An 18,192-nucleotide genomic window follows, 5' to 3' on the forward strand; every position below is an offset into this window, starting at 1 on the left:
GTGCAATGTCTGCAGAGAGACCCTGGGTCCAACGCTGGGGAAAAAAGGGGGATTGGGTTGGGAATTGGGGGATTCAGGATGGGGAAAGATCCTGGGTGGGAAAAGGGGATGTGGGGTGGACAGGGAAGAATTTGGGGTGGGAAAAGGGATTTTCAGGTGTTTCTATGGAATTTGGGAGCACTCCTATAGCATTTGTGTGTTTCTACAGGATTTTGGGGTGGTTTTGAGGGATTTCAGGGTATTTCCATGGGATTTTGGGCTGGTCTGGAGGATCTTTAGGGTGTTTCTACGGGATTTTGGGGCAGCTTGAAGGATTTGGGGCAGCTTTAGGCTATTCAGGGGCAGTTTTGAGGGGTTTTGGGGTGGTTTGGTGGGATTTCAGGCCATTTCTATGGGATTTTGGGGTGGTTTGGTGGGATTTGGGGTGTTTGGGGCGGTTTTTGGCTATTTAGGGATGGGTTTGATGTGGTTTTTCGGGACTTTTGGGTATTTCAGGCCCGTTTTTTTTTTTTTTTTTAGTTTGGGGTTATTTTGGAGGGGTTTGGGCATTTTGGGTCACTTTTTGCCGAAGGAGATCTCCATGGAGTTGCTCTGGGTGATGCTGAAGCCCTGCAGGGCCTCGCGGGCAGCGCCCGCCTGCACCTCGGTGTCCAACTGCATCAAGGCGATGTCGCGGCACCCGGGCACCAGCGCAGCTCCTGAACCCGGGAACCTGGCATGGGAACGGGGTCAGGAGAGCCCGAAAACACCTGGAAACCTTCCCCCAGACAGCTGGGAACCTTCCCCCAGACACCCGGGAATGTTCCCCCAGACACCCGGGAATGTTCCCCACAAATCCAGAAATGCTCTCAGAAAAAAAAAAAAAAATCCTGAAATATTCCCCCAGATATTCAGAAATTTTCCCCAAAGAAATCTAGAAATGATGCTCCAAAAAATCCTGGAACATTCCCAACAAACTAGGAAAATCCTCCAGAAAATCGAGAAATATTCCCCCGCCAAAAAATCCAAACCAAACCCCGTTCCCCATCCAGAAACATTCCCCCCCCAAAAAAATCCAGAAATTCCCCCTCAAAAACACCTAGAAATACCGCCCCAAAACCTAGTAACTGCCCCCCAAAACCTTAGAAATTCCCCCCTAAGAAGTCCAGTATTTCCTCCCCCCCCCTCAAATCTGGTATTTTCCCCCCAAAATACAGAAATTCCCCTCAAAAAAATTGGTCCCTAATCCCAATCCCTTAAATCCCATTAAAATCCCATCAGATCCCCCGAAAAATCCCATCAAACCTCATTAAAATCCCATAAGATCCCATTAAAATCCCTTAAGTTCTCATTAAAATCCCATAAAACCTCTCTGAAATCCCACAAGTCCCCTCAGCCCCTCAGGTTTTGGGGTCACTTGTTGGGGAAGATGAAAGAGGAAAACCTTATAAATACCATTGCCTGGCAAAAGATTTGGAAAATACAGACACTGAGATGAGAACTAGATTTGAAATAACAAACCTTGACTACTGAATAACTAGAAAACAATAGTGTGGCCAGGTTGAAAGCAATCCCCCTTCTGATTAAACAATGCCCTTTACCTGCAGATAGGTCCAAAGGTCAAATGGAATGCTCTGTCTCACCCCCAATGTATGGTTCATCCCACACCTGTCGCCCTCCCCTGAAGTATCAGATATCTGTGACCCCATTGGCCCAAGTCCTGCTCCAGCCCACCTTGAAGCCCCCTGATAAGGTGTGCCCGAGGGACCAGACTCCCTCTTGGACCTTCCCCTGGGACCCTCACCTGGAACCCTCGCTCCCTCTCTCTCCCTCTCCCTCTCTCCCTGGGCCTGCCACGAGTTGCTCCTGGCATCTCCAAGCAGGGCCTTTCCCCCCTTTTAATAAACCACATCTTCCAAGACCTGACTTCAGAGATCTCTCATCCATCCAAACAGTCCTGGAGTCCCGCGCTCTCTGCAGAGATGAAGATGGTCAGAGTAACAAGAAGACAGAGTGGCAATGCTACAGATGCCCTGAGGAATTTAGGCCATGTTTGGCATCCTTTAAGGCAGATGAAAAAAATGAACTCTTGCTTTTTTCTTCACTGGCAATGGAACAAAGCTATTTAATTCTAGAACGAGAACCATCTCATGTCTTTCTTCTAAGGGCAAGCAAAGGAAGGTTGGAAAACCAGAAATCCACAGGCAAAGCCACGGCTGTGTCACTGCTCATCACCAAGGAGTGGGGACACGTGACAGGTCTGGAGTTGAAGCCACCTCCACCATGCCAGATATATCCCCAGCGTGATGGCACCCTCAGGCTTGCTCCCTTGGCCAACATGATCCTAAAACTGCCAGAAACGGCTTTTTCATGCATATTCAACCCCTGGCCCCGCCTGTCCTCGCCTCTCATGCTAAATAGGTCCCCGCCCTTCTGGGCATGCCTGGTTTGCTGTGGTGGTGGCGCGGGTGGTCTCTGGTGGTCTCTGAGGCTGAAGATTGGGGTCTTCCTCCTATTTGAACTCTTGAACTTTTCTCCTCTGTGCATGCACTTTTGGTCCTTTGGTGCCTATCTGAGTAGGACTGTCAGTCTTGATAAGCTTGGAGACAGAGGAGCCCCTTTATCTGGGTTCTTTGCATCTCCTGGTCTTCTCTGGCATTGTCCTTTATGCAAGAAGCTTCAGAGATTTGCATTTTCTTATGCCCTTTGTACCATGGCAGAGGTTTCTCAAGTAAAAGGTTAAAATTCAACACATAAGGAGCTGAATTATGCTAGCACAGCCAGAGGACAACTTGGCCAGCAGCACGACCTCCAGGGGTGCGCTGGTGCCGTCGGGCTGCGGGAGGAGCGTGATGCCGTCAGTTGCGCTAAGGCTGTGCCAGGGCTGGGGAACCCCTCAGCCAGCCCGGGATGCTCTGCATGCCCCGCTCAGCCCATGCCCGCTCTCCCTGCAGGGCTCCCGGCGGCTCCCACCCTGCCGGGCTCCGGCTCCTCGCCGCCCGGCACGGCCCGGCTTCTGCCGCTGGCCCCGCTCACTCACCAGCTCGCCCCAGTGCCGGACGCGGTTCCGTGGCACCCTTTTGATGGCCACCTGCGAGCAAGGGAGACCAGCGGGTTGAGTTCGCCGCCTGCCCTGCGCAGCCCCATCCCCCTCCTCCTTCTCCTCCTCCTCCTCCTTTCCCTCCTCCTCCTCCTTCTTCTCCTCCTCCTCCTTCTCCTTCTCCGCCCGCCGCCGGCCCCGGCCACCGCCGGCCCCGCCGCTCACTGGGGTGCCGTCCGAGAGCCGCGTTGCCGCGAAGACGCTGCCGAAGCCGCCGCTGCCCAGCGGCGAACCCAGCCGGTACCGCTCCTGCAGGGCCTCCTGCGCCTTCCCTGCGGGCGGGACGCAGCTGTCAGCGCTCGGCCCGAAGCCAGGAGCGGCCCCCGAGCGCCCCGGGCCGGCCCTCCCCAGGCGTTCTGTCCCTGGAACGGGACAGCGGCGGCTCGGGGCCGGCAGCGGCGCTGCCGAGCGGCGGCGCTCGGGCCGGGGAAGCCGCAGCGGAGGCGGCGGGAGCGGCCGCACCGCGTGTGTCCTCTGTGGGGCCCGGGAGGAGCCAGGGCCGGGACTGGAGCCCACGTCGGGACCGGGGGCGGGCTCGGGCCAGGCGGAGCCAGAGGGAGGCGATGCCGCCCCAGCCCCAGGCACTGATGCCCGTCCAGCAGCGCCACCGCCAGCACGGCCAGAGCCGGGCGGAGGCGAGACCCCGGCGGGACGGCCGGGGGAGGGGACGGGGACGGGGACGGGGATGAGGACGGGGCAGCCCCGGCCGGGGGCGGGCTGGGGCCATGGCCCGGCAGGGGGAGAGGGAGACTGGGAGAGGAGGGGACACTGGGAAAGGGAGAGCGGGAGAGGGAGAGGAGATGCGAGAGGGACTCGACAGAGTATCTGCTTTCACTGCTGCTGCCGCTGCCGCTGCTGCCGCTGCCGCCGCTGCAACTGAAGCTCCGGGGCCGTTTGTCCCCGTGTCCGTTTGTCCGTTGCCCGCTCACCCCCGCGCCCAGCCCCCGCTCCCCGGGGCAGCCCCTGAGCCTGTCCAAACACGGGAACTTTGCCGTGTTCAGCCCAGACCCAGAGTCTGGACTCCTGCACAGCGGCAAAGGAATCCCCTCGGTCTCTGCCGTGCATTGTCCCTGCTGAAGGTCAAACACTATGGGAGCATATTCCCTGAATGCAGAATTTGTACCTGACCCAAGCACTGCACTTACCTCTCCAGGAATGATTAAAAAAAAAAAAATAGAAAAAAACACGGGGAAGGCAAACTGTGTAGCTCATGGTATTTTAGAGTGTCTGAAATTTGCCAAGTCATGGATCTTAGAGATGAGATCTATTTGGATTAAGGGGATGAAGCAGTAGTTCAAGATGGAAAAGAGCATAAAAATAAACAGAGAAAAACATCTTCAGTTGTTTCTTTCCATTTTCATTTCATTTCTTAAAAGCTGTTTCAGTTTTCCCAGAATCTTCTCCACACTCCTGTTTACTCTTTCCAAGAACCTTTCCTGCAGAACGAGGTGCAGCTCCTGTCACAAGATGTGCCACCAACTGCAGCTTCTCTTGGCTTTCCACACCTTGCGTGCAGCTCAACTCTTGCAGCACAGCTGGGCAAATGTTTGAAGATCTTGACAGCTTGTTCTTTCTTTTCCTTGTGGGCTGGGCAGTTGTGCCATTGGTAAGGTTTTCATTGTTACTGTTCTACCCTAAGAAACCATGACGGGCTACCAGGAATTGTCAGGGAATGCAAGCCAGACTGAATGCAGAGAAAGAATCCGCAGAGCCTGCATCCAGAAATGGAGAGCTGTGTGATAATCATTGCAACATCCCCATGGGCATCTTGAAAGTGATCTAGAAGATGAAAATGCTCTGACAGAGGGCATTTGTTTCTGAGTTCAGTGTAGAGGATTCCACATCTAGTGCATTGGTTCATAAATCAAGAGTTCAATCAGTTCATGGAAAGCACCAGAACAAGCACTAGGACTGGGACACACTGGGAGCCACTGGGAATGTGCTGGGGGCAACTGGGACCACATTGGGGGCAACTGGGGACAAGGATGAGTGTCTGGGGCCCTGCTGGGAGAGACTGGGATCATACTGGACTCATACTGGGATAATACTGGGAGTGACTGGGACTATTCTAGGGGCAACTGGGAACAACGGGGAACACACTGGATGGCACTGGGAACAACGGGGACTGTGCTGGGGGCAAATTGTATCATAATGGGGAATGACTGGCAGCAACTGGGCTCCTGCTGGGATCAGCCCCCGGTGGCCCTGGGAGCCCCACAGCCATTTCCCGGCCATGCCGCCCCTCCAGCCCCCAGAGCCCCCTTTTCCTTCACCCAGAGACCCCCTGGACCCCTATTCCTGCCTTTCCCAGCACCCAGCCTCTCCTTTCCTCAACACCGAGGACACCCGGGACCCCTATTCCCAGCCAGCCTGGGTTTTCCCACCTTTTGCTGGGAATGGGGACACCGGGGACCCTTGGAGTCCCCTTTCCTGACGATAGTGACACAATTAAGCTTGCCCAAACTCCTCCTGGATCTCCCCTAAGCCCCCAGTGGGGATTCCTGGGAGTTCCCCTGTGTTCCCCCTTTCCCAGGACTTTGGGGGTCCCCCTGACCTGTCCGTGCACCCCCAGATTTCTTCCACAGCCCCCTGTGATGGTGGGGGTGGGGGCCGAGTGCTGGTGCCCCCTGCCTGCAGCAGATCCAGCGGTGAGGGGAGTTTGGGGGGTCCTGAGCATTTGGGGTCCCCTGGAGTATGGGGTGACCCCCGGGCCCCCCAGGATCTCCCTGAACACGCTGACGCTGCCCGTGCACTGTGAGAAGGTTCATACCCGGCACGGGGTCCCAGCTCAGTCACCGGCATCGCCCAGGAACCCCCAAACTCTCCCGGGAACCCCCAAACCCCCCGGGACACCCCGACCTCCCCGGCACCCCAAAACCATCCCTGGGCCCTCCAAAAGCTCCCCAAGACCGCAAAACCCCACACAGACCCCCCCCCCCCCAAACCATCCCAGGACATCAAAATACCCACAAGACCTCCCAGCACGCCCCAGACTCCCCTGAGAAGGTTCATACCTGGCAGGGGGTCCCCATCTCTGTCACTGGCAGGTACCCCAAACCAGCCTTGGGTTCCCCCTGGGATCGCCCAATCCCCCCCTACGGGAATCCTGAAAACCCCGCTGGGAACTCCCCCAAAATCCACCGGGACCCCAAAAACCCTGGAGAAAGACAAAAACCCCCCAGGAATTCATCATGAAAGTTTCTACCCAGCACGGGGTCCCCATTGCCATATCGGCATCACCCGGGTGCCCCCAGATCCTCTCGGGACTCCCAAACCCTCCTGGGACCCCCAAACCCTCCCAGGTACCCCTAAATCCTCCTGGGACTCCCAACCCTCCCATGGCTCCGCTGCCGGAATCAGCGGGAGTGGTGTTGGCCTCTTAAGGGGAGTTAGAGTGGGACCCGACCAGGGTGGGGGCCCTTAAACCCCAAAAATCCACCCTGGGGGGCAAAACATCCCCTACAGCGGCTTGCAGTGAGTCCCCCATAAAAATGTCACTTAAAGCCGTCATGATCACCCCTGAAAAGGGGCTTGTGGGGCTGCGGCCCCACAAAGACCCGAAAATGGGGAGGAAAAAACACCCTTGGAGTGGTGAGGTCCCCCCAAAAATCCCTAAAAAGAGAAAAACTCCTCTTCAGAGAGGCCTGAAGACCCTTCAGGGCCCTCGAGGAGGGACAAGATCCCCTCCTCTGCTGGGGCCTCTCCGAGCCGGGAGCTCTCCCGTTGGCCACCCTCGGGGGAGTCCCGAACGACGGCGGCTCCTGGGCTGAGCCCCCCTCAGCCGGGGCTGCGGAGGGAACTGGGGGGGCTGGGACGGGGCCTGGGGGTCCTGGGGTGACCTGGGGGAGCCTCAGTGGGTCCCACCTCCCCCTGTGCCCCCTCTCCCACCCCCCTTCCCATTGTTTCCCCCAGACCTCCGCTCCCCCAGCTGGGTTTGGGGGTGCTGCTACCAACACCCTGACCCACAGGGTGTCAGGTCGTATTCTGACTCTGTCAGTAGTTTGGTTTTTTTGTTTGTTTTTATTATTGCAGTTGTCTTTTTAATTTTCCTAGTAAAGAACTGTTATTCCTATTCCCATATCTTTGCCTGAGAGCCTTTTAATTTCAAAATTATAATACTTTGGAGGGAGGGGGTTTATATTTTCCACTTCCAGGAAGGCTCCTGCCTTCCCTAGCAGACACCTGTCTTTTCAAACCAAGACAGATTTTGGTGCCCAACCTGCAGCACGAGGGTATCGAGAGGAAAAGGGAATAACAGTTCTGGAGTAACCTAATTTTTGTGTGCTGCTGTAGAAACCCCGTTAAGCGACACCATGTGGTCCAGCTTACCCTGGTTTGGGTAGCAGCACATGGTTGTGGCTGTGCCAGCGCCCCCACCAACCTCCAGCCCTGGGAACCTGGAGCAAGCGGAAACCACAACTTTGCAAATGCTACCTGTGCCTGAAGCAAATGGAAAGAGAACTGGGGTGTGAAAAATAAAGCTTGTTTATTTTCAGAAAACCAGCAATGAAAACACAGAACACATTTACATTGTAAGAATATTTGTAACAACAACAATCTATAGAACGTATATACTTAAGAACATATGTTTCGGTTTGACGCTGGCGCAATGCCAGCGCTCCCATGAAAATGTACTTTTTGAAATAATTGCTGTGAGATGTGATCAGGAACAAAGCAGAGTCGGCTCAAGCTTAATAACAAAGAAAAGAACTTTATTAAACTACTACTACTATAAAAACACAGACACTAAATCCTGGACGAAGACCTTCCAAAACACTCTTCTTCCTCCCACCTAATTCCCACCTAATTTCCAAATGAAACCACAGTGAGACACCACTCGGGATCCTGATCAAGTTGCCACCCTTCAGATAATCAAATACTCAATCTTTCAAGGGAGATAGGAGTCTCTCCTGTGCCACAGACCCCCCAGGAAACACAATTGCCACCCTTGTGTTTCCATGTCACACATGGCAACCGCCCGGAGAAGATCTGCCATGGTGACACTCTCCTTTCCATGTCACAGTGCTCTCACCGCTGTGCATGGACAGACTGCTCATAGGGCTCCTTTAAGGATGCTTTGCCATGGACCAAAAGAGACAACAGTTCAGTTTCTCATCTTGGGACTACAGTCCCCCCAATTTTCCCCTGGGGCTGAGGGTCCAAGAACAGAGGTCTTCTTCTCCTCTTCTTCTTTCCCGAAGACAGAGGGCTTCTCCCCACTTTCTCCAACTCTCCTCTGTTCTCTCTACTCCTCTGCTGGTAATCACTGAAAAAGGTCTCTTGGCTCACCAACACACCCCCCTAAGTGCAGCTTCTGTCAGGAGAATTTGGTTCAGTCTATGGCTAACAAGAAAAGTCCAGCCACAAGCCACTCCATCATCTTCCAACTCAAGAATTTCTACTTCCATCATTTCGGATCCCAGACTGTCTTTCTTCTACTTCAAATCAAGGAGGAGTAATATTTTACAAAGCCTTCATTTCTCAGGAAAGGGTTAAAAGTTCAGACTCCCTGGATGGCTGATATCTCTGCCCAGCAGCCGATTCCCAAGGCCAAGGCTGGGCACCTTCCCCCCCGCCTCCTTCTCCTCCGCGCCGGCAAAGTTACAGGTGCCGTCTGGACTTTCTGTCTCTTCCCTCTGGGGGGGGGATGACAAAGACATCTCCACTTCTCTCCACCCTTCCATCCACAGGAGCTGGCTCGGTTCCAGTCCTTCTACCCCTCAGCTCACCTCGACCAGGCCTCATGGCTTCCCCTCCCCCACCCAGCCTCATGGCTGGGCAGGGGAGGTCTGCACAGCACCCCGACTGGAACCAAAGAGAGCGAACCCCCTGTGTTCTCAGAGGTGAATCCACACCTTTAGTGGCTACTTTAGGTGCCAATATCCAAACTTGACTACTGATTGGTTTGACCCAACTTCCTGAAAGAATTCACTTCCATGTCAAACCACGACAACATATCCAACAAAAGTCAATGAAACGTATTTACAGAAGACAAAAAGAAGCCCTAAAACCTATAGCCTAAAGACAACAACAAACTCTACAACGTATGTACACAAGGGTGGCATCTCTGTCCGGGATCTCCATCGGTCCTTGAGGAAAAGCAAGTGCCACCATCACTCCAATCAGGCAGAGAGGGCTCTTCCATGTGCTCCCAGGCTGGCCCAGCAAGCGCAGCACAGGCTGGGGATGGCCACCAGAATCCAATGCACCGGGTACCACATCCCTGAGCAGGGACCACCCAGCCCAGTCCCAGCCTGGCAGCAGGGGACCCGCTCTGCCTGTGGGGACCACATGCCTGTCCTGCTGCTGGTATTGGTCTTCATCCCAAGATCATGGCCTCTTCCTCATCTTTCTCATCAATGTCCATGTCCTCAAGGTACTCTTCCATTTCCACGTCCATCTCCTCTTCCACATCTACCTCCATCTCTTCCTCTCCACTCTCTTCTCCATCCACTTCCATCTCCTCCTCTGCATCCATCTGCATGTCAACCTCCATCTCTTCCTCTCCACTCTCTTCTCCATCCACTTCCATCTCCTCCTCTGCATCCATCTGCATGTCAACCTCCATCTCTTCCTCTCCACTCTCTTCTCCAGCCACTTCCATCTCCTCCTCTGCATCAATCTCTATGTCCATCTCCATCTCTTCCTCTCTGTCTGTGACAGCCTGCAGAGGTAGCAACACCTCAGCGTGGGGTCCCTGTCCCACACCATCCCCACAGAACTCCAGCCCAGCCGGGCAGCTGGGGGGGGTCCACCTCCACGGAATGGGACTGTACCTTTCTCAGGACAAATGTGAGCATCCTGCAGGGATGGATGACAAAATCCAGGCAACAGAGAGCTTTCAGGACTGATGGGAGTATCAGGGCGCAGGTGACGAGAAGGGTGACAGGGAGCATGGTGAAGGGTGAGCTGGCACAAGGGCTGGCACAGGCTGGTCTGACACAAGGGCCAGTGGTTGTGTTGTGCTCTTTGCTGGACACTGGAGGTTCCATCTGGAACATCCCATCTGTGACATCACAGTGGATCTAAAGAGCTTCTTGTTCCAAGCTGAGCAATCTTCCCCAGACCATGCTGCTCACAGCCCTGTTGCCAAGGATGGGGCATCCACAGCCTGGGCCAGTGCCTCAGCAGCCTCTGTAAAAGAGCAGCTTCCTCAGATCCAACTTCAATCAGCCTCCTGCAGTTGAAAGCCATCCCCCCTTGCCCTATTGCCACGGGCCCGGCTGAACACTGTCCCCGTCTTTCCTGTGGGACCCTTCCAGTCCTGCAGAGCTGCAGTGAGGCCTCCCCAGTGTCTCCTCTTTCCAGGCTGAGCATCCCCAGCCCCACTTGGACAGCAGTCAGGTAGAGCAGGGGGAGTCAAGGCTGAAGTCAAATAGCATCAGGAGCTGAGAGATGGAAGCTTTAGGCCCAGGTTTGCCTCTGTAATAACAGTGGAGGGGAAGATGGTGGGACACTGCCTCTGTTCTAACCGGTGAATATTTTCTTTTTTTATCTTCTCCTTTTCTGTCATGCTGATGCAGGTGTTGCTCTTTGCAAGGAAGCTTGGCACAATATCCATTGTCTTCTCCATCTGTGAAACACCGAGCAGAGTCTGGGCAGGCTGATGATGCAGAGCAAAACCTGCAAATACACCGGTGATCCTGAGCCTGGAGGGTGCAGCTAAAGCCAGCCAAAAATAATTTCTGGAAAGTCAAGCCTGGTTTACATTTTCTTGAGTTTGGCTATTCCTGAACTGGGGGAGGGGGCATTTGGGGGAGGGGGCCCCATAGGGGTTCCCCCCCCGCCCTGTTTTTGGTGCCCCCTCCCCAAAAAGCTCTGAGGGCCCCCTGAAGCGGCTCTTGTTCCGCCGGTCGGTGCCCCCTGATCCAGGAAAGCCCCTGGTGAGTCTGGGGGGCTCTGGGGGGATTTTGGGGGGATTTTGGTGGCATTTTTGGGCTTTGGGGGATTTTGATGTCACAGTCCACTCTCTGATGTCACAAAACCCTCCCTGTGATGTCATACTGCCACTCTGTAATGTCACAGCTCACACTTTGACCTCACAGCCTGCTCTGTGATGTCATACAGCCATGCCATGATGTCACAGCCTGCTCTGTGATGTCACACAGTCCCCTCTCTCATGCCATAGCTGCTTGATGACCTCACACAACAAACTCTGTGATGTCATAGCCCAATCTGTGACAGCAGCACCTCTGTGGCTGTGTCATGGAGGCACAGCGCAGCTGTGATGTCAGAGAGGGGCTGTGTGACAGCACAGAGTGGGTTGTCTTTTCTGGCTTGGGGGCATGCAACAGTTGGAATTTTGTCTCTTCCTTAAGCAGGGCTGGAGGAGCAATTTAAGAGCTGAGAGAGAAGTTTGGGTGAACTCAGTGTGTGTAAAAGGATTTATAAAGCTGGGACTGTGACTCTGGGCACTGTGTGTGGATGATACTGAGTGTACAGTAGGTTGTTACTGCTGCCTTTATTCTTCCCAGATATCACAGATTTGACTGGCTTCAGAGAACTGACCTTCCCAGAAAAAAAAAAAAAAAAAATATTCAAAGTCTTGTAGGCACCCAATTTGAGACAGATCAGGGTCAGCCCTGTACTTGGCCTTGTAGGAATTGTGCTTGTCTGGGTGAAGTGAGAAAAGTTCTTTCAACCTAGATGAGTGAATAGCTACAGAATCCCAGGTTCAGCAAAGAAGCCTGGTTATTTAAATCGTTGTGTCCCTGTTAGTTTCCTCTCAGAGTGCCAAAGAGCTGGTAAAGTGCAATTAGTTTCCTTTCTCTGATAAAAGCAGATTAACACTGGCTCAAATTGCACCCATTTTCTCTTGGTAAATGAACCATAAGACACACTGTCAAAAGAGAGCCTTCCATAGTGGCTGTGGTTAATATTTCAGAGCTTAAACTCAAGCATGAGAGAATCAGCAATAGATGCTGTACATTAGCTTGATTTCTATTCACTTGCAGCTCAAGAGTATTCTTCTCTTCCCTCATGCTAATTTCAGAGTTCTGTAGAGCAAGGGATTTGCATCTGATTTCGTACTCAGGGATGTATGTATTTTTTATTGGGGAAGCTGTACTGTAGGCAGAAGTGAGGCAGGATAGTTCATGTGCTTGTGGTTCTAAGCTGAGGCTCAGGAAATCTCAGTTCCCTCCTCTCCTGCAGAGTTCCTGTGCTTAGCAGAGAATCCCTGTGCCTCAAGTCAACTCAGTTCCTTCAAGCGTAGCGTGAGCGTGAAAATCCTTTCCTTGCTCCTCGTGGAATCCATCAGTTCTTGGGTTCTGCAGAGGTTGTGGTGCACTAAAATACCCTCTTAAGATCCCAAGTTAGATGGGGAAGATCTCCTGGGGCTCACAGGTTGAGCTATGCAAATACAAATTCCTGTGTTACGAGGGGTACCACATGTAGCAAGGCACACACCCCGTCTGGGTCTGCTGGTCTTCCTTTTTCCCCCTCAGTATGTTTGTGCTCAGCACATTCATGGGGGGCAGTGAAGATCTGCTCTCTGTGAATCTCCAGACTGCTCCTTCTGAGACGCCAGGCAGAGGGTGACTTTAGTCTCATCTCTTGCTCCCTTGCTGTCTGTTTTCTGCAGAGAGGCTCTCTGGCCAGACTGCTTGGGCGCTGTCCGTGAGTGCTGCTTCCTCTGCAGAGAACGTGCTTGGCTGGACGCAGTTTTCATTTGCTTTGTGTTCTACAGGGATGTTTTCTGCCTGACTCCTGCTCTCACTTTCCTGGTCTAGCCTGGGATGAGTAGGACAAATGCAACAGCTCTGGTGTGCTAAAATCAAAAATAAGATGGTTGTACTCAGCCAAGGTAATAATTTTCCTAAGAGCTCTTGAAACAACTGAAATTGTTAACATTGCAATTATTCTCAATGATTTTATATAACAATAATGTTAATTATTCTCAGTAATTTTATTGTACTTACAAATTCTGTTTTCTTCCTTTTTATTTTTTTTTTTTTTGTTTTCAAGTACAGAAATTAATTTCTTTCTAAATTACCCCGTTCTCAAGCCCTGATGTAGATTTCTAACACTTTGAGGCATATTTAAGCAGATCTTTGTTTATGCATTTGGGGGAAAAACAAACAAGGAAATTTGGGAAATGGTTTTAACCCCAGCCATCCTTGGTGAAAACATGCTGTTGATTGATAACCATAATGCTAAGCAACTGTTGTTGCTAGAACTTCGGTGTTGTATTCATTCCAGAGGAGTGAGAGGAGATGGAAGCTGCTGTTCCCACTGTTTTGCCTTGATAAGCCCGTTCACTTTTCCTCAAAAGCCTTTACCAGTTTCACACTTTTCATCCTTGCTCACACGAGGAAAAGGGTGCTGCAAAGACTCAGGAAAGGTTTCAGGAACTTAACACTTACAGGAAAGAGATTAGAAAGCACTGCTGGGGTGAGCCAGGATTCTCATTTCACATCTTTATTATGGGAATCCCTAGGGGTCCTTCTGGGACTCTGCAGTTTGCTTTCTCTGCCCCATTTCACAGCTCTCACTGCAGCATTGCCACAAAAGAAACTCACCTTTTTATTTATGAATATCTGAGAGAGAAATTATTAGCACCATCTATGGGAGAAATAGAGATACTGGTTTCTTCACAGGTCTGACTATGCAGTGAGAATGTGCCCAGACAAGCTGCTTGTCTTTTAACTTACAGCAGCCTGGAGTCTGTGCTTGGGAGATGGTGCCTTGTTTCAAAATGTACCTTAAAGAAATGCAGTGAGCCATTTAAAAGAGGGCAAGCAAAGATTCAAATGTCAAAATGGTACCTTGGCTGTGGCAAGATAGGCCTGTCTAGAGCCTAGAGTCAATCTGGGCTAGCATGCCTGAGACGTTTGGGCGAAGAATGGGATATTTGACCTTTTTGATCTTGATAGGATGAGGAAGACTCATATCACTTGAAGAAAAAGCAGAGGAAGCACTATTATTGGCAGAAGACTGACTTCAAGGCACATCTCCAAGCTGGAGAGTATCCATGATCTGGAGTAGTTTCAGGACAAACATGATTTGATGGCTGTGACTCCTGACCAGAGCAGTGTCCTCTGTCCCATGTTTCAGGTCACTTGTCCATCTAGACCCTGTTGAGCTCCTCACTTTCACTTCCTGTGCTGCCTTATGGACCTCTCTCTGTTTCTCCAGTGCTCTTGCCTGTTGAAGTTTTGTGATGTTCCTGTAGCTTTGGTTGTCCCTGGCTCCTCCTTCAGTAACAACTGATGTCTTGATGGAAGCACCATGCTGGCAGGCCAAGGCTCAAATCCGACTGTTGATAAGGAATGCCACGACAAGAACAGAGCAGGTCATGGTCTCCTTAAGTCAAAAAGGTCTGATGTGTGCTGCTGTGGGAAACCTGTAGCCCTGCACTGATAGAGCAAGAGCTGCCATACTGCTGGTTCTAAATTGTTTGCCCTACCATATTTGTTGGAGAGGACTTCAAGTGTCTGATGTGTCCATTGAAAAGTGTTTCCTTAATACTCAGGGTAATTCTATTAAGATCTTGTTTATCCATTTGCTGTTCTCACAGCACAGTCTTTTAATTTTCACTCCGTGGTATTTGCACAGTAGAAACAAAAGTCCTATTGTTTTGTATCCTCTGTTCTGCTTGGTAAACAAGCAAAGGTCTTTTTTGTTACATTCACGTGATTGCAGCTAATCATGTTGATGTTTTTAAGGAGCTGTGGTCTAGCAGGTAACTCAGTAAAAGTTGAGCTTTCAAAGAATTGGACAATTATTATTTCTGACTCTCTGGATAGCTGTAGGAGAGACCTCAGTACTTTCTATCAAAACTTCCTATTTCACTAGCTCGCTCTATCAGTGCTTGCTGATAAGATAGCTAGATTTCAGATGATTAAGACCCCAAAATTCAATGACAATGAATGCCATTCTGGGAGTATGGGAGGATTAAATACAAGAGAAGGGTAAAGAGAGCTGTGCAAGGGTTGTTCCTGCCTCGGGAGGTGGTGTAAGCTGGGCAGTTTCAGCCTTGGTGCCATTGGCTACACGGAATTGCAGTGCTGGTGAAATGCAGAGTGCAGAATTGCTTATGCAGTGGCAACCTCCGGAGCTCCTTCACTCCAGTTTTAAGTGATCCTAGTGACAGGTTTCCCTGCATGCTTCCCTTGAGAGCTGTGTGCTTGGTCTAATTGATTGACCCATTAGCAAAGCAAGTTTCTCTTGCTATTCAGCCAGCATTTTCCTTTGGCTTCATTTCAGCCCATCACTCCTAGTTATGCCCCTGCAAAACCTGCCTGAAGTGCCTTTGCCACACTATAGCTTTATTGATGCTGGTTCAATGTAAGTAATTCTTAACTGACTGAACTTATTATTGGCTGTACCAGGGCAGTGAAGGCACTGGTGAGAGCCGGTTTTCATGGTCTGTGAGGCCGGAAGAGAGGAATGCAGGGAAGGAGTCTGGTGGTGTTCACTGAACTTTCTGAATGGCTGCCTGGAGTGGTGGAAAATGGTTTCTGAGTTTTCCCCCAGTCCTCAAATCTATGAGTTTGCACATCTATGTGTGTGATACGTGTGGATATCCAGGCCACTGGATGTCACAGCAAGGAGTCCTGAAATCAGGAGTTAACTCGTGAGTATTTGGCCTCTTGGAGATTTTTCAAGGGTAATTTTTGGATTCTTGTCAAGGAATGTGTGTTGTAGTGAAACATGGGGTTAGAACTAGAAGATATTAATCATAGAAATTAGAAGGTATTGAATAGTAATAGGCATATAAAATAATGGATATTGCTTAGGGCCACATCCTTAGGTTACGTGAGAATATACTGTATCCTGGCCTATGGGAAAGGAAGAGACTTTGTGCAGAGCAGCAAGGAGAGACCTGATAAGGAGAAGGAATGTATATGGAAAACAGGATACAGGGTGTAAAGACAACTGAAAATGGGGCCCCTTATGTTCTGGAAACAGATGGATCCTGGCCCCTGGCTTGGACCGTGGCCAAAGAATCAATGGGCATGTGCAAAGCGGTGGGGTTGAAAAGTCAGCCTGAAGAAGACCATTCTTACTTCATCCCTTTTACGACCCCCGAAGCCTGGGACGACCACCAGAGACAGCTGCGCAGGCGCAGAGGACCGACGAGCTGATTAGCAAACAGAGCGGAGAGGGAGGGGAGCCAGGAAATGACCCATGGGGAAACTTAATGCATATGTAACACTCCAGGGGATAAAAGAACACGTGTGTAAGCAAGGGGCACGCATGTATTTGGGGAAATGTCCCACATGCGTCCGGCCGAATAAACATACCTACTTTAAAACTCACTCTGTCTCTGAGTTTTAGAGTCTAGCTCCGCGTGTCAGGATCACAGCTATTTCAACATCTGCTTATCTTAGCATGGAGGCCTTCGCTTGATATCAGTTTGAACACTTTCATCTCCCCATAGTTTCATGCATTACAAGGAAAAAAGGAGTCTTTTTTCCATAGCTTACAAGAGGATTTCAGCTCCAAAAACAAGGCATCTCCTCCTCCCTCCCATCTGGGACTTAGCTCCTTCCTCGCTGACCTTGATGTCTTCATGCTTGCCTCTTGTTCTTTTCTCTCGCTCGAGGGAGGACTGAAGCACTGAGAGGGTTAACATCACGCCTGAGGCCTGCCTGACCCGCCGGCAACTTGTGGCGGGGAGCTGCGGTTGGGATGAGTCAGGATCGGCCTCATGGTTGCTCTTTGGTTTTTTGCACGGGCTGCAGGGGGCTCTGCTTTCAGCCGTGCTGGGGGAAGGGGATCTGCCGGAAGATCTTCACAGCCGCGGCCAGCCCTGCTCCGGCCAGGGCTCTGCAGCCTCCCCTGTCTTCCTGCCCGGCAGCTGCTGGGACCTGGCCTGGCCAGACCGGAGCCGATGAGGGGACCGGCGGGTGGCCGGGGAGGGGTGAAGGGGCCTGGCCCGCGGCAGGACCGCCCGGCCCGGCCTGGCCGAGACGGGGGACCAGGGCCCTCCACCTCCTCACCAATCGGAAGAGACAGTTCCCGGCTTTTTTTGTAGGTGGCCCCACATTTTTTTGTCTTTAACATGTGTGTTTCACAGAGGTGTGTCCAGCTTCTCAGGGATTCAACAGACTGTCAGTTACAAACAAGCTTTGCATCACTTTCCTGAATTTCCTCCCATTCCAAACCAGGACATGCATCCAAGTCCACTGCCTTCACAGTCCCATATTCAGAAACCATTTGTTAACTGATTGTTATGAATAATTTATGTAGTTATTGGCTTTCACTATTACTGGCTTTAGTAAATTATTTTGATATGGTACAGTTAAAAATGGGACCATGCTCCTGGTGCTAAAAGTTATTTCAGCATTTATTATAATAAAAAGGCCTAAAGCAAGGGGGCCCACAGGCCAAGCAGGAGCATTCCCATTGAGGATGCTGCACTGCTGGCGCTGGGTCTTCTTGAACAACGATGTCCTCGATGTTCCAGGTGGAGCAACACGAATTCAGTGGGTCAGATGCCCCTTTTTATCCTGTTTTTTGTCCCTTTGGATTGGTTTCTTTTGGATCCTTCATTTGTATGAAAGTTTAAGGTGTTTCATTGGCCCATTACAGTTCAGTCCTGGCTGGCTCGTTTCACCTGGGGGGTGGTGCACTTAGGTGTGTGAAAAATGCATATTATGTGATTGGCTTTTCACAAATATTAAAGTGAATACTATACATGTTATGCCGGAAAGTTATGTGAATTAACTTATTAATTTTGTATTAATTTTTTGTAGTGCTGTATGAATCATTTTAAGTAGTGTGGTAAATATAGTTTTAGGCTGTAAGATAATATTAAAATAGAAACCATGCAATGTAAGATACTTTTTTTTAACTAGCTCAAGGAGTGGATAAGGTCATCAAGAAATTCTTTGCATAGAGATAACAGCAATAAGACACCAAAATTTCAAAAGAAGAATTATTGCCTCCTTCTCAGGAAGAACAAGACTTCTTCCAGACTTCAAGGAGCCAAAACATTGATTTACAAGATGAGGGGGGGAATTGACAATAACCAGAAAACACCCTTTGTTTGGAAAGAATTTTTGAATAATGTATGATATATAAATATGCAACAGGCTATTGCTTTGAAGGGTTAATCCTTTGTTAGCGAGGTATGCTTTTGTGGCTTAGTGCCCAAGAGCATACAG

The 18,192-nt window shown here is 50.9% G+C and overlaps 1 protein-coding gene across 1 annotated transcript; it reads right to left on the bottom strand.

Annotated features, from left to right (window-relative positions):
• Positions 1-555: 555 nt before the first annotated feature.
• On the bottom strand, positions 556-7,430 carry LOC137467019 (serine/threonine-protein kinase pim-2-like). The gene is made up of 5 exons (XM_068178592.1): positions 7,409-7,430; positions 3,245-3,663; positions 3,020-3,070; positions 2,733-2,815; positions 556-712 (listed from the first exon to the last, which is right to left on the bottom strand). The coding sequence occupies exons 1-5, from the start codon at positions 7,428-7,430 to the stop codon at positions 556-558; spliced, it is 732 nt and encodes a 243-aa protein (XP_068034693.1).
• Positions 7,431-18,192: the final 10,762 nt, after the last annotated feature.

The sequence above is a fragment of the Anomalospiza imberbis genome, unplaced genomic scaffold (assembly GCF_031753505.1).
Source record: "Anomalospiza imberbis isolate Cuckoo-Finch-1a 21T00152 unplaced genomic scaffold, ASM3175350v1 scaffold_50, whole genome shotgun sequence".
Classification (NCBI taxonomy): Eukaryota; Metazoa; Chordata; class Aves; order Passeriformes; family Viduidae; genus Anomalospiza; species Anomalospiza imberbis.

Coding starts and splice junctions, on each gene's coding strand:
- LOC137467019 (XM_068178592.1), bottom strand. CDS start 7,430: ATGTGCTGCTACCCAAACCAGG. Junction 2,816..3,019: donor TCCGGCACTGGGGCGAGCTG/GTGAGTGAGCGG, acceptor CTCCTCCCGCAG/CCCGACGGCACCAGCGCACC. Junction 713..2,732: donor AGCATAATTCAGCTCCTTAT/GTGTTGAATTTT, acceptor TTCCCATGCCAG/GTTCCCGGGTTCAGGAGCTG.